General features: G+C 37.9%; 1 protein-coding gene across 1 annotated transcript in view; it reads right to left on the bottom strand.

Moving 5' to 3' along the window:
- Window positions 1-1,512: 1,512 nt before the first annotated feature.
- LOC125039847 (mediator of RNA polymerase II transcription subunit 1-like) overlaps window positions 1,513-17,500 on the bottom strand; it is an 18,241-nt gene continuing 2,253 nt past the window's right edge. The window contains exons 2-9 of the mRNA XM_047634156.1: window positions 14,755-15,056; window positions 13,908-14,041; window positions 12,995-13,227; window positions 9,181-9,188; window positions 8,721-8,990; window positions 8,039-8,219; window positions 6,515-6,716; window positions 1,513-5,648 (exon numbers count right to left, since the gene is read on the bottom strand). Of these exons, the coding sequence (XP_047490112.1) occupies window positions 2,168-5,648; window positions 6,515-6,716; window positions 8,039-8,219; window positions 8,721-8,990; window positions 9,181-9,188; window positions 12,995-13,227; window positions 13,908-14,041; window positions 14,755-15,056 (4,811 nt within the window). The 3' untranslated portion in view covers window positions 1,513-2,167. The remainder of the gene's footprint in view (window positions 5,649-6,514; window positions 6,717-8,038; window positions 8,220-8,720; window positions 8,991-9,180; window positions 9,189-12,994; window positions 13,228-13,907; window positions 14,042-14,754; window positions 15,057-17,500) is intronic.

Raw genomic sequence — 17,500 nt, 5'->3', positions numbered from 1 at the left:
AATAACACCATTGATATTCATAGCAATAGTAAAAAATATGTTTTTCCAGCAAATTCAAGGAAAGGTGAAATTAGATAAGGTCATAAGGTCTACTAATTGATTCCTTTGTGGCTGAGCACTAGCAGACCCACCTATGTGCAGAGACATTTCACATAAATATAAAAAAAGAGCACAGTATTTTCCCCATTTTTTTATGCATTTCCCCTGGCAGCATGTAGTTGATAAAGCAGTAACAGAAAATATGAAAGGACTATAAATTTCAAAGCCCTGAACTTTAAATCTAAACCTTATTATACAGCGATTGCCAATGCTATTGATATCACAATTGATAGCTCATTGCTTACGAATCCTTCTTCATGATTAATAATAATAATAATGATTGAGAATCATTGTTCATGACTGATACTAATAGTAATTATTACAGATCTCAATTACTGAATGTAAAAGGAATATAAACTAGAGTTGGATTGTGTAAAGATGAAAAATACACTGAACTACCTTATAGGGATACCCAATGACAATAATCCTCTGTTATAAAGACTAAGAAATCGCCATCATGTATTCTGACAAGACTGATCTTGTAAGCCTGCAATATTTCCTCTACTAAGGTACAAGCCCAAACTCTGCCAGAATATGCACAGGGCAGGGGGGTGGGAATTTGTTGGCATTGGCTGGAGCAAAGAGAGCTAGGTATTTTCCCACTGTTTTTCTTTTAATCTTAACCCTAAAGTTTGAGATTATCATTTCTCTTAAATACTTTTGAAGGAGCAGGTACACATTTCAACATTCCCAGGAAAAACCACAAACAGTCTCATACAGCTAAAACCTTTGGTGAAGATTACCATGGCTCATGCACTATTTTCAAGCAGCCAAACATTCAGAGCTGTAATTTTTAAACTGGGGGACGTGTACATTCTAGAAAGCCATAAGCATTTCGAATTTCCAAAACAAGTGTCATAATGTAGCCAATATGAGTGTGGTTTTCTTCAGCTGTTCCTGTCAATTCAGGATTTTTTAGTCATCTGGTTGAAGATGTGAGGGGGGGAGGGGGCATGGCAGTAATGACCAACTGCTAGAGGCAGAGTGGTGGCAAAAGATAGGAAACACTGGTTTAGTCTTCCTGGTTATAGTTTAAGTTTGTTTAAATAGTTGACATTCAAGAGGAGTTCATAATTATCCTTGCAGTTTACTATAATTATCATTATGCTGTGTTGTCTGTATGAAGTGCATTTCACAATATGGGTAACACTAATGATTATACATACTTTTTTCTTACACTCTACTATAGTGGTAATTTAATAAAGCTGTATAAGTGTATTTAGAATTCAAATATACTAAAAGACACTGAACACGTATTTGCACAACCTTTAGTTGTGAAATAACTTATAGGTGAAAAGAAAAGAAAAAAAAATCTACCATTTTGTGTTCTATGGAAGTTTGTTCCACTGGATATAAACTGGTTAAGAAAAATAACTGTACTTCTATAAAAAGTGGTAATAACACAAAAACAAATTAATATTAAACATTTAATAACACTGAAATTGATATTCACTCTACAAGACTAATCTCATTTCTATACAATAGAAAAACCTGTAAATTTTCTTCAGGGAATGTAATCTTAAGAAAACAAAGCGAGAAAGAGATAGAGAGAGAGAGAGAGAGGAAAAGAGAAGAAAATTGAGAATCAGGAAAGCAAGAATACTTTTCCATGAGCATCTGTCAAGCATGAGTTCCAATAAAAATTTTCATGGGAAAGAATAAGAAGAAAGAAGAAATTGATAGTAATAATTAAAATGAAAACAAGGCATGGGTAGTTGGGATTCATGCTTGTGTTCATAATTACACTCTCCACTTTATGTACTTTGACGGTGGATACACACTTGACATAGAAGTTTCTTTTTTAATTCAGGCCTCTAACCTCACTGGTTCTCTCATCCACTCTGGGTTAGAGAGCTCTGCATTTGGACACATGACGATAGCTGCTCTTCTATCACCACTCAAGGCGCAGCATACCGCACACACATCACTCTGTTTGTGCATAGTCATTATGCTATATTTTGTACATCAGTCCTTAACCACTCCTTAAAGAGACAATCGGCAAATAAATAAAATACTGGTGAACGTACGCCATACAATACCATAATAAAAAATGACACAGAAGTCGACGCTATTTGCGCGTGCCCATTAGCGCCTCATCCATGAGGTCGTCGTCGATAATGCATGAAGAGGGCGATGAGGCTACTGAGTGGGGCGAGATCATGTTCAGAGGGGATGCCACGGGATGAGGCGAGATCATGTTTAATGGGGAGGCAACTGGTGCTGGGGACTTCACAATCTTGAAGGACATGGAGGGTGAAGCGGGGGGGTAGCCTACTGTCGGGGTTGTAGTCTTGGGGGGAGGAGGCTGGCTCATGGCAAGGCTTGAGGGAGGGGGGCCTGGCATGCTTGAGACAAGGCTCTCACTTGACTTGGACTTGTCATGGAGGTCCAGACTTGAGCCGGTGTTGTGGTCAATCCCATCCGCAGACTTGTTGGAGGCAGAGTGTGGGGGCGGTGGCTGGCGTGGGGGAGGGATGCTTGAGTTGAGGCTCGCTGAGGAGGAGGTGGGTGTCAGGGATGGCACTGGGTCTGAGGGAAGGTGATCTGACGTTGTCATGGCCCCACTACTGCTTGAACTGACAGATGGCCTTGGCAGTGGCAGGGGAATGTCTGACTTGGGCTTGGTATCCTCCTTTGCCTCCTTGCTGGGCTTGAACTGGGGCTGTTGGAAAACGTCTCGCTGCCGGATCATATCACTTGATGATGAGGGAGCAGCCTGGGTGCCGGAACTTAAACTAGACACTGGAGTGGAGAGTTTATTGGAACCTGTCAAGCTATTGTGGTGGCCCACACCCCCTTTCTCAGAAAAACTATCAGACAACTTGTTTGACACTGAAGAGTCTGCAGTTGAGCTATGAGTGGAATCAGCTTCAGCCTTGGTGGTGTTGGACTTCTCCATTTTATCTCCTGATTCGTTCTGAAATACCGACTTGCTTAATTTGTCTATGCTCTCTGACGACTCCAATTTTCTATGACTTGACACTTGTGACAAACTATGATCATCTTTTGACACCGGTTTAGTAAGGGAACTCTTATTAGAGGGGCTATCTTTCTTGCCATCTGATGAGCTGCTGTTCAGCGATTTGGCTGGGGAAGTTTCTTTGGGTCTGGGCCGTTCCCCAGAACTAGAACGGTCCTTTTCCCTATCCTTGTCCTTGACACGTTCTCTCTGATACTGCAGGGGGCTCGAGTGGACCCCTGGTAACGTTGTGCCAAGTGGAGAAACTGCTGTCGCTGTTACATTTGACACAGATGATGGGGGCAACTTGGGGATGGGGGGAAGGCTCGAAATTGACTTTTTGGAAGCTGGCCCACTTATGACTCCTGGCTTCAAGCCTGATGGAGACTTTGAGAGCGAAGGCTTAGCATTGGGTGAGGAGGAGGAGGATTTAGACAGGTTGCCTTCCTTCATCTTGGCCTTGTTGATAGTGAGCTTCAGTCCTGTGGAAGGTTTGACAGTGAACTCCTCTTTCTTGTCTCCTGTTTTCTTGCCCTCACCTGCTCCTGTCTTGGATGAGTCTTTGTCATCCTTCTCATTCTTCTCAATAATAGTGACAGCATCAGCAGTGCCTCCCACACCTGCTCTTAGCTTATCCACAATGTCTGACAGACTGGAACCCTTCCGATTCTTGGGTGGGGATGCCTTAGCCTTGTCCACTGGGAATGATGGTGTTTTCTCATCCATTGAAGTTGATGATGTGTTGGACTGTGAGTTTGCCAGGAAGGAGGTGGCTAATGAAGAAGATGAGGATGACTCACCTGTGGACACCTTTGTGATTGTCAGAGCATCACTTAAGCTGCTTTTTAACTTCTCTGTTCCACTTGAGGATGAACTGGATGACACCTTTGGCTTGGAAAGGGAAGAGGAGGAGCTGGAGGATGAGGAGGAGGACATTGAGGAGGAGGAAGAGGAGGAGCTGGAGGGCAGGGGCCGGGAGGGGCTAGAGCTGGAGCTTCTCTCCTTATCCTTGCTCTTGCTGAGTTTGGGGGAGAGAGATGGCTTGGAAAAAGTTGGGGAGGCAGACTTCAGCTGAGTCATGCTGGGCTTCCCGAGGCTGGTATGTTTGGGGGACATGCTGGGATGCTTGGGACTCCCTGTGGAGGGCTTGGGACTGCTCCTCCCCTTGGGTGAGGAAGAATGGCTGCTGCTGCTCTGGTTGGGGCTGTAGATGACCTTGTTTGGCTTGTGGGTGGGACTCACTGACAATTTATTATGGATCATGGATTTTGTCATGCCAGGCGACAGTGATGGCTTCTTGGAAGGGGACTGGTAGGGAGGGGTGCTAGGCTTGACTGTGATGCCCGTGAGCCCCGACTTGCTGCCACTCTCACTCTTAAACTTCTCCAGCGATGATATGGGTGAGTGCTTCAGGTTGCTGCTAATGATCTGCACCTTTGAGGGCTTACTGCTACTGCTACTGCTACTGCTGGAGCTGTTGCTGCTGGGCGAGTCATCCCGCTTCCTCTTCTTGTCCTTTCGGTCCAGGTCCTTCTTGTCACGCCGGTCCTTCTTGTCCTTGTTCTTGTCATCAGCCGACTTAATGACGGGCGTGACAGTTATAGAGGAAGGGATTGAGATGGGTGTGGTGCTGCCTGGGATGGGGATAATTTCAATGCCAGGCCGCTTGAGCAGTGCCGCACTTAAGGAGGAAGAGCTATGGCTGCTGCTGCTTCCACTGCCACTGCCAGACTTCTTGCTGGAGCTTTCTGTCTCCGTTAGGTCAAGCACGATTGGCGACTTGCGTGAGTCGGGCCCATCCGTCCGGGGTTTCTTCACTTTCTTGATGTCCTTACTGTCTTTGTGGGAGTAGGAGTTGATCTTAGCAAAGTTGGCAGCATTGGCAGCTCCATAAACCTGCTCTCTAAGGGCAGCAAGGTCAGTGGTAGCGATGTCTGTGGTACCACTGTCACTGGATGATCTCCTCTTGTTGAAGATGGTCTGTAATTTCTCCATCTTGACATCCCTGCGCTTCATGTTGTCCACGATGGCTGGCACGCCCTCACCCAGATAAGAGTCGGAGCTCCTCTCATCCAGGTCGATGACCACATCGTCCCCATACTTGGGGCTTTTGCGGTCCAAGTCCAGCCCCGGTTTTTTCTTCCGGACTTTTGCCGGTTTAGCATCACCTAAAAAAGGCTGGTTGAGGTTGGGTTTGTGGCCGACAGCTCCCAGCAGAGCCCCATATCCCAGGGGAGTGCCTGCCTCCTGCACGGCATTCCCCAGAGCGGCCAGGGGGTTGGTGCTGGCGTCGCCCCCTCCTGAATGATGGTTGGATGAGGGGAATGGCCCATTGTAGTAGCCATGTCCTGGGGCTGTATTGGCCACCACGTTGTTCAAGTTGTTGACATGTGGCGCCATCAGCTGGTCCCTGCGCATACCCAACTTATCATACTCATTCAACAAGAACTTGGTGTTCTGGTTGAGGTCTGAGTTGAGCTTTCCGCCTCCCATCATCACAGCTGAGTCACCCCCGGTCACTGCATCCTTACGCTCCTCTTTGGCCACCTTCTTCATCACTGCACGCATCGTTACCGGGATGGATAAACACCTGGGAGTACAGAGGACAACATGCCTAAGATGGTCTATGATTAACCACATATCAAAAATTTTATTTGCTATGAAATCTGCATAAAGTCTGCTTAATTAATTGTAATTATCTTTTTTCATAATCACCCACATGAAAAAACAAACCAAACCCAAAAAAGTCTTTCATAGCTCTGACACAAACAAAATATCAATCTGTTAATCATCATTTTAATCCCTTGGATCCAGGTGATGTGATCATCAAGTCATGAAAACATTTGGCTGAGAGCAGGCTGATGGGAATGACTTGCCACGAGTGCACAAAGCTCTTGGAGGGTGATTGGAGTCAGTGAGTATTTAGAAATGGGATCATACATTATTTCCATTGGTAAATGAGTGTGCAATGTACCATCCATGAGCCATGACTAGAAGAGCATCAGCTCTAGGGAAGACATTATTTCCATGCTCAGGATCCTATTCCTGGCTACCATGATTGGCAATGCAAGGTGTATAACAGAAAATTGAATATGACAAAAATATTACTGGCACAAATAACAAAGTATTACAATAGTAATTGTTCCTGCACAGAGAGATGATATGGTACAGAGCGAACAGTCTATTACCATACTCATACCATATATTAAATGACAATGCTTATGCAGAAAAAGATAATAATATTGCAAAGGGGAGGCAAGGAGTATTGAAACTGCACAAAAGTGTTTGTGTGGGCCTGGCCTACAAGCCACACACCTGGGAGAGTTACCAATGAAGTAAGGCTAATGGCCAGATTTTGGGCCACATGCAAGCATACCAAGGCACCCAGATCCAACAGGTTAACATTACAGTAATAAAAAGTCCCTCCCTTCTCATCCCCACATCTGAATTACATACCTTTGCAACACCTTTGTGGCGTACTCCTCGGAGCAGAAACCTGGGTCGGGGGTCAGGGTGTGCAAGCGACAGCGCGCATTGCAGAGGTCTGTGAGATCAATTTCTGCTGTGGCTGTGCTTTCCTCTTGTGGATGCTCGAATGTGACGGATATGTATTCGTGGCTCGCAGCTGTCACTTCAAACATGTATGCTGAGTCGGGGTCTGAAAGCAAGGTTTTTGGGTTAGAGTGACTGTATGTATATATCTGTGAATAAATGTATGTGTGTATATGCCCAGCACAGAGACATGTTTGCAAAATATTCTGTATAACATATGTAGTAGAAATTCAAATCAAATACAATCTTGATAGGAAAAGGTTTCAAACATAATGATTTTCTGGGGCATTAACCCATTGGATCAGGGCGATGTGACCATCGTGTCATGAAAAAATCCATGTCTAGAGTGGGTTGTGTGAACATGCCGTCAAGGGAAAATCCGGCTATAAGCCAGGTAACACGAACCTGTCATCATGAGCGTTGTGGCTGAAGGCCGGGGTGATGGAAAAGACTCGCCACACGTGCACAAACTTCTTTGGAGGTTTATTTTACTCATATGGCTATTTTGTGTTATTCTCATTGATGTATGAGTGTGGAATGAAATGTCTGTGAGCTTTGACTGGAAGAGCACCGGCTCCATGGAGAACGCCATTTCCATGCTCAGCATCATATTCCTGGTGCAATGAGCAGTGATGCAGGGTTTTTTTTACAGAAGATTGAATATTACTTAAAAAAAAGAATTAAAAAATAGTAACATAGTGTTACATAGTTCTATTTTTCTTGCACTGAGCTGTAGACTACCCTGAGACATGAATGGAGTCCGTGCAAAGAAAAAATAACTATTACCATCTAGATAATGAAAATCAAATGGCAAAATGGAAAATGGCCAAGAGTAAGAGTAAAAAGAGTAAATAACTTTGCAAATAGGAGGCATAGAGTCTTGTAATGCATACATGTGCTCGCAGCACCCGGCCTTCAAGCAGACACCTAATGCCCAGATTTCTGATGATGTGAGTGCTGTGACACAACCAAATCCAATGGGTTAAGGCATAAAGAATGAATCCCGAAGTACCTTTTCAAAAGCATTTGACCCTGACCCAAAAAAGTGATTCATAAAAACAAGTTAAAGTCTAAGAAGATTGGTGAATTATTTCCAAACACCTGATCTGCTGGAATTGCAGTTTACCACATTTCATATTTAGCCCTCATTGCTACTATTCCCCCTCTACAAAAAGTAAAATTCTGAATAATGCTGTCACTTCCTGGAATCATACCACCTTTGTACTATTACAAATCAATGCAAATTTTCTCTCATTTTCGCTCTTTATTTGATGCCCCACGCAATATCTGGTGTGTAAAATCAAGCTCATGAAATAATGAACACCAAAATCTGTCTCAATAAGACTTGGAAAAGCCGGAAGAAATTGTGACTCCAAGGAATTAACCACCGAAACAGTCAATTTCTCTTTTTTTTTACAGCTTGCTTACCTTGCTTACTGGCTGGTCTCACGCATGATGAGATAAGTGCATTGAACGCTGCCTGCGCTCTGAGGCACATGAGGATGTTGGTGATGTGTGTAGGGTGTGTGAAGGGGATGGAGCTCACCATCACTCCCGGCAGCTCCCCGGAGCTCGTCATGAAGTAGCAGTGTTGCTGATCTGGCAAGGTCTGCGGCAGAGGATCAAAAGTTGTATTAGTTGTATTTTCTATTTTATTTTATTTTTCATTCTGCTAGAAAAAGCCACAAGATGCCTAAGCACCTTACTCAACAAGCAGACTTTCTGTGGATTTCTTTGGTTAATGTCCCAAGCAATATACTGGAGGTTTTTTGTGACTCAACTTTTTAGCTATTTATATTTTGATCCAATCTCTGCTGGCTGGAAGATGATGACAATAAAGAAGGAGGAAGAGGAGGAAAATGGAATATGGGGGAGAAAGAAGTAGAAAGAGGTGAAGGAAGAGGAGGAGGAGGAAAGTAGGGGGAGGGGGTAGGAAAATAACAAGGAAGAGACAGAGGATGAGACCGCAGTAACAAAGAAGATATAAGACATGTAGGATAAAAAGTTACAGCAAAAAGGGATGAAAAAAAAAAAAAGTAAAAAATAAAAAGAAGAGGCTGAAAGAAAAATGAGAAAAGAAAAACAAAAGAAAACACCAGAAAATCCTCACCACAAACAAGCCTCTGTTGCTGTTATACTCAAACTGCCCATCAGTGGCCTGCTGCACAATGAGGGAGATGAGCGACTGCTGGTTGGACAGATCCACGCAATCCAGGCAGGTCACCTCATTGATGCGCTGGATCAAAGCCAGGGAGACAGGCATGGGTTTTCGGAGTTTGAGTGAAAAGCAGGCGGGTAGCGTCATGCTGTTGTCGTTGGTCAGCCCCGAGAAGGATGGCAGCCTGTAATAATTACATAAATGAGTCAATAATAAAATACTCTATAAAGAGGTAAACAATTACATGAATTACTTGATTTATGAAAATAATTCAGTGTAGAGAAAATTACATTGCCATTGTTTCATCTATACTTCCAGACATTTTATAACACCACATACTGTCTATCTTTCCTTACATTTGTTTTTTTATTCGCACTGACACGACACTTAAATGTCAGAATATTGGCAATACTGCATCAGCTGATACCCTTGGGAGTTTGACATACATATCAACATTTCTAAATACTCAATAGTTTTGACATACATATCAACATTTCTAAATACTCAATAGTTTTGACATACATATCAACATTTCTAAATACTCAATAGTTTTGACATACATATCAACATTTCTAAATACTCAATAGTTTTGACATACATATCAACATTTCTAAATACTCAATAGTTTTGACATACATATCAACATTTCTAAATACTCAATAGTTTTGACATACATATCAACATTTCTAAATACTCAATAGTTTTGACATACATATCAACATTTCTAAATACTCAATAGTTTTGACATACATATCAACATTTCTAAATACTCAATAGTTTTGACATACATATCAACATTTCTAAATACTCAATAGTTTTGACATACATATCAACATTTCTAAATACTCAATAGTTTTGACATACATATCAACATTTCTAAATACTCAATAGTTTTGACATACATATCAACATTTCTAAATACTCAATAGTTTTGACATACATATCAACATTTCTAAATACTCAATAGTTTTGACATACATATCAACATTTCTAAATACTCAATAGTTTTGACATACATATCAACATTTCTAAATACTCAATAGTTTTGACATACATATCAACATTTCTAAATACTCAATAGTTTTGACATACATATCAACATTTCTAAATACTCAATAGTTTTGACATACATATCAACATTTCTAAATACTCAATAGTTTTGACATACATATCAACATTTCTAAATACTCAATAGTTTTGACATACATATCAACATTTCTAAATACTCAATAGTTTTGACATACATATCAACATTTCTAAATACTCAATAGTTTTGACATACATATCAACATTTCTAAATACTCAATAGTTTTGACATACATATCAACATTTCTAAATACTCAATAGTTTTGACATACATATCAACATTTCTAAATACTCAATAGTTTTGACATACATATCAACATTTCTAAATACTCAATAGTTTTGACATACATATCAACATTTCTAAATACTCAATAGTTTTGACATACATATCAACATTTCTAAATACTCAATAGTTTTGACATACATATCAACATTTCTAAATACTCAATAGTTTTGACATACATATCAACATTTCTAAATACTCAATAGTTTTGACATACATATCAACATTTCTAAATACTCAATAGTTTTGACATACATATCAACATTTCTAAATACTCAATAGTTTTGACATACATATCAACATTTCTAAATACTCAATAGTTTTGACATACATATCAACATTTCTAAATACTCAATAGTTTTGACATACATATCAACATTTCTAAATACTCAATAGTTTTGACATACATATCAACATTTCTAAATACTCAATAGTTTTGACATACATATCAACATTTCTAAATACTCAATAGTTTTGACATACATATCAACATTTCTAAATACTCAATAGTTTTGACATACATATCAACATTTCTAAATACTCAATAGTTTTGACATACATATCAACATTTCTAAATACTCAATAGTTTTGACATACATATCAACATTTCTAAATACTCAATAGTTTTGACATACATATCAACATTTCTAAATACTCAATAGTTTTGACATACATATCAACATTTCTAAATACTCAATAGTTTTGACATACATATCAACATTTCTAAATACTCAATAGTTTTGACATACATATCAACATTTCTAAATACTCAATAGTTTTGACATACATATCAACATTTCTAAATACTCAATAGTTTTGACATACATATCAACATTTCTAAATACTCAATAGTTTTGACATACATATCAACATTTCTAAATACTCAATAGTTTTGACATACATATCAACATTTCTAAATACTCAATAGTTTTGACATACATATCAACATTTCTAAATACTCAATAGTTTTGACATACATATCAACATTTCTAAATACTCAATAGTTTTGACATACATATCAACATTTCTAAATACTCAATAGTTTTGACATACATATCAACATTTCTAAATACTCAATAGTTTTGACATACATATCAACATTTCTAAATACTCAATAGTTTTGACATACATATCAACATTTCTAAATACTCAATAGTTTTGACATACATATCAACATTTCTAAATACTCAATAGTTTTGACATACATATCAACATTTCTAAATACTCAATAGTTTTGACATACATATCAACATTTCTAAATACTCAATAGTTTTGACATACATATCAACATTTCTAAATACTCAATAGTTTTGACATACATATCAACATTTCTAAATACTCAATAGTTTTGACATACATATCAACATTTCTAAATACTCAATAGTTTTGACATACATATCAACATTTCTAAATACTCAATAGTTTTGACATACATATCAACATTTCTAAATACTCAATAGTTTTGACATACATATCAACATTTCTAAATACTCAATAGTTTTGACATACATATCAACATTTCTAAATACTCAATAGTTTTGACATACATATCAACATTTCTAAATACTCAATAGTTTTGACATACATATCAACATTTCTAAATACTCAATAGTTTTGACATACATATCAACATTTCTAAATACTCAATAGTTTTGACATACATATCAACATTTCTAAATACTCAATAGTTTTGACATACATATCAACATTTCTAAATACTCAATAGTTTTGACATACATATCAACATTTCTAAATACTCAATAGTTTTGACATACATATCAACATTTCTAAATACTCAATAGTTTTGACATACATATCAACATTTCTAAATACTCAATAGTTTTGACATACATATCAACATTTCTAAATACTCAATAGTTTTGACATACATATCAACATTTCTAAATACTCAATAGTTTTGACATACATATCAACATTTCTAAATACTCAATAGTTTTGACATACATATCAACATTTCTAAATACTCAATAGTTTTGACATACATATCAACATTTCTAAATACTCAATAGTTTTGACATACATATCAACATTTCTAAATACTCAATAGTTTTGACATACATATCAACATTTCTAAATACTCAATAGTTTTGACATACATATCAACATTTCTAAATACTCAATAGTTTTGACATACATATCAACATTTCTAAATACTCAATAGTTTTGACATACATATCAACATTTCTAAATACTCAATAGTTTTGACATACATATCAACATTTCTAAATACTCAATAGTTTTGACATACATATCAACATTTCTAAATACTCAATAGTTTTGACATACATATCAACATTTCTAAATACTCAATAGTTTTGACATACATATCAACATTTCTAAATACTCAATAGTTTTGACATACATATCAACATTTCTAAATACTCAATAGTTTTGACATACATATCAACATTTCTAAATACTCAATAGTTTTGACATACATATCAACATTTCTAAATACTCAATAGTTTTGACATACATATCAACATTTCTAAATACTCAATAGTTTTGACATACATATCAACATTTCTAAATACTCAATAGTTTTGACATACATATCAACATTTCTAAATACTCAATAGTTTTGACATACATATCAACATTTCTAAATACTCAATAGTTTTGACATACATATCAACATTTCTAAATACTCAATAGTTTTGACATACATATCAACATTTCTAAATACTCAATAGTTTTGACATACATATCAACATTTCTAAATACTCAATAGTTTTGACATACATATCAACATGTCTAAATACAATATCCTATCCTCAGTATATCAAACATCAGAATCAAGGGAAATGTCCCATAATCAACAACCATAATTAATGACAAAACTTCCTAAATGACCATTCCTTAACCAAACAAACTACCTCTAACCTCACAAACAGAAACACAAAAACCCGACCCACATTTCTTACCTGTCCCTCGCGTGCGTTCTGGTCCCCCGCAAGCTCCACCTTCACATCACGTACTCTGCCGTCTGTGTCTAATAGCACCTCCACGTAGAACATGTCGCATGAGACAAACACCTCAGAGCCTGTGGTCCCAGCTGTGAATTTGAGCCTAAGGGTGGGATGGAAAGTTAATTTTATATTTTCACTGGTGTATTTATATATATATATATATATATGTGTGGGTGTGGGTGTGGGTGTGGGTGTGTGTGCATGTGTGGGTGTGTGGGTGTGTGTGCATGTGTGTGTGTGTGTGCGTGTGCGTGTGCGTGTGCGTGTGCGTGTGCGTGTACGTGTACGTGTACGTGTGCGTGTGCGTGTGCGTGTGTGTGTGTGTGCGTGTGTATGTGTGCGTGTGTGTGTGTGCGTGTGCGTGTGTGCGTGTGTATGTGTGCGTGTGTATGTGTGGGTGTGTATGTGTATGTGTGTGTGTGTGCGTGTGCGTGTGCATATGTCAATCCTTGTCTATAATACACATTTACTCTCCTCAAGTATTTCTGATTATACATGTGCAGCTCTATTAACCCATCTACATATTCTATACAATACAGTGTAATTGTATTTGTGACACATATACCCTATCATACATTTATTTATATACATACAATCTATGTGCTTGCTCCACATGTTCCTCTTGATTCCTGCCAAGCCCCCCCCACCCCTCCTCCCCTACAGTACCTATATTTTACCATGTATCTATTTGTCTGTCTGTCTGTCTGTCTTTCCCTCCCCCCAACACACACACACACACACACAGACGCACAAAATTGCCACAAGGAGCACACCACTTACCCCAGCTGTTTGGCAATGGCTTCCAGTCGCTCCACCATGGCCGAGAGGGAGGTAACTTTGATGTTGCCCTGGAGGGAGTCGAGGCAAGATCCCAAGGCCGCACGCTCACCGGGGTCCATGAGGTGACTCTTGCTCTGCCGAGGGAAGGGGAATTTAAGGAGGGTAGGATTACGGAAGTATTCTGGAAATGCTATTTGCAAAGAGATGTGTGGTAGTTGTTATGTGGCACATATATACATACATTATATATACATTTTTTATATATATATATATATATATATATATATATATATATATATATATATATTTATATGCATATACATCTATATCTTTAAATATATTCCTCCATACAGCCATATATACACACATACAAATGTACCCACCCACGTACCATACACCCTCATGGGTTTGCTTTAGATGCATCAATTTTTCATTTTCCCCTATGGATGGCTTTTTGCAAAGGTCACTGGCTTCCCTCCCAACCTTATCCCATCCTACAAACCTATCTATCCTTTACCCAACCTGTTACCTCTCCCTCCCACCCTGTCTCACCTCTTCCTCATTCAAATTATCACCTCTCCTTCACATCCTCCCTCCTTCTTCATCTAATCACCTCTTCCCCTCACCTTCCCTGGCCCCTTTCTAACCTATCACCTCTATGTCTCACCAACCTTCCCTCCCTCCAACCCACCACCTCTTTCCTCTCACCCTCCATCCTTTCTTCGTCCAACCCAACACCTCTCCCTCCCTCCCTCTCTCCCTCTCCCCCTCCCTCCCTCCCTCCCTCCCTCTCCCTCCCTCACTCCCCCCTTCCCTCCCCCCCTCCCACCCCCTCCACCAAACTCACCATAATAGCATGCTTGATGCCTTTGGCCGACTCGACGAGCGATCTGTACCCTCCGGCCTTGCTCCTTAGCCTCTCCATGAGCACCTCCATCTGCCACGCCGTGCTGGTGGGGGAGCTGACATTAGTGGCTGTTGCGGTGGCGGTGGCCGGGGGGGCTGGGGTGGTGCTGGCCGGGAGGGGGGTGGCGGCGATGGTGGGGGTGGACGATGCGCTCCTCCCTCCTCCTCCTCCTCCTGCTCCTCCTCCTCCCACCACCACTCCTCCTCCTCCTCCACCTCCTCCTCCTCCTCCTCCATCCTCGTCTGGAATGGGTCACGAGAGATTTAGTGAAGGCTCGGAGCGCGTGCCTAATGGTAGGACAATGGCTAAATTACACCGTGAGTTGGGCTGTTTGCGACTATTGACCGCTGAGGTGCCAAGAAAGAGTAAAAAGGATGCAATATGACAAAAATCACCAAAAAACACTTAGAAAGTAGAAAAATCATTACAATAATGAGGTGATAATGGCATCAAACACTGATATCAAATATATCAATAATATTAGTCTAATAATAATGATAATAATAATAATAATAATAATAATAATAATAATAATAACTACAATAATAATAATAATAATAATAATAATAATAATAATAATAATAACTACAATAATAATAATAATGATAATGATGATGATGATGATGATGATGATGATGATGATGATGATGATGATGATGATGATGATGATGATGATGATGATAATAATAATAATAATAATAACAATAACAACAATAACAACATGCCTAACAACAACAACACTAGAAAAAAGATAATTAAATAAAAAATTAATGATAATGATAATGATAAAAATTGTAATGATAATAACAACAACAATAATAGCAATAACAATCATAACAATAACAATAATAATGATATTAAATAACAATTCTAGTAATAATAATAATAATCATATTAAAAATAATAATAATAATAATAATAATAATAATAATAATAATAATAATAATAATAATAATAATAATAATAATAATAATAATAATAATAATCATATTAATAATAATGATAATAATAATAATAATAATAATAATAATAATAATAATAATAATAATAATAATAATAATAATAATAATAGAAATAATACAATAATAATAACAATAATGATGATGATGATGACGAAGATAATGAAAGCATCAGAAAGAAAAGAAAAAAAAAAAAATATATATAAGAAAAATTAAAATTAATAAATGAAACTCACAGTGGGCATAGCATGTATGTATGTGTCATCCCCAGTGGCAAGGAGTTAATCAACTGCTCTATAATGATTCAGTTTTGAAAGTACCAGTAAAAGAAAAATAATAGTAATAATAATAATAATAATAATAATAATAATAATAATAATAATAATAATAATAACAATAATAATAATAATAATAATAATAATAATAATAATAATAATAATAATAATAAACATGATGGTGATAGTGATGATGATGGTGATGATGATGATGATGATGATGGTGATGATGATGATGATGATGATGATGATGATGATGATGATGATGATGATGATGATGATGATGATGATGATGATGATGATGATGATGATGACGATGATGATGATGATAATGTTGATGGTGACAATAATAAATTTAGTAACCTTAGTATCTATCCCTGTTGAACACACCTGCACGCAATAAATCACATAATAAAAAAAAGCACATTCAAAGACCTAAGAATTATAAAAATGTATATAATAACACATACATTAAAATATGAACAAGACAGTATGAAATAAGCAAAAGACAAAGACAAATAATCATTGTAACAGAGAGTGCTTTATGGTAACACTGGTGCTTGCAGGCATACAATGCAAAGAATATATATAGCTGACATATACAATGCATGAGTATATATTACCTACAAAACTTACACTTTCCACAAATTTCACCCTACTTGATGCTAAACAGCTGTGGATACACTTGTACCTCTTCTACATGAGCAGAATCCACTTTTTGCGACATCAAACTTACATGCAACATTTCTGATTCCTTTTTCAAACGAAATGCCCACTGCCCATACCATCAAACAAACCACTATGCATACCATGCCCTGAAAATCTATTACACGAACAAAAGGCGCGAAGGAAAGATACAGACACACTATTGTTCCTACCCTTCCTTATTATTCTTCACAACTCATATACAAACAAAAAAGTTCTATTAGCTAAAGAGTCTATTAGCCATTAATTCCTATTGCTTAGGAGATCAATAGGCTACAGGTAAGTTGGGAATTTTACCGATTCATATTTCAGCCTTTAAATTACAGATTTCTTTTTATCTTTCTCTCCCTTAGCCAATACAAGGCTGTGTTTCCAAATACAAAAATCAGTCAACATCACAGACACATAACTATACAGGTAATCTAAATAAGGTAGCATATAGAGCTATTCGACCCAGCAACACCAGGAGGGCAAGAATGTGTAAATACTGTGATTTGATATTATTGCTCGGCCACCAAGGAGCTTATTACTAAGAACGCATGAGCTCCCTTATTCCATAGTCAACTTGTTATTTTTTCCCCCATTACTGTAAGTAATTAACCCATACGCAATCTTACAGCAAATGAGGCTAAAAAGAGACTTTCAGGCTATTTCTGAGAATCTAAATCTCCCTAGGATCAAGCAAGCAAACAAATGTTTAGTGCACACAACGCAAAGCAAGTTCAACCAAATGCGATGTGGGTTCTT

The sequence above is a fragment of the Penaeus chinensis genome, chromosome 28, assembly GCF_019202785.1.
Source record: "Penaeus chinensis breed Huanghai No. 1 chromosome 28, ASM1920278v2, whole genome shotgun sequence".
NCBI classification, from domain to species: Eukaryota; Metazoa; Arthropoda; class Malacostraca; order Decapoda; family Penaeidae; genus Penaeus; species Penaeus chinensis.
Note: the sequence above shows the minus strand (reverse complement) of the source record. Positions and strands in the feature narration are given on the sequence as shown.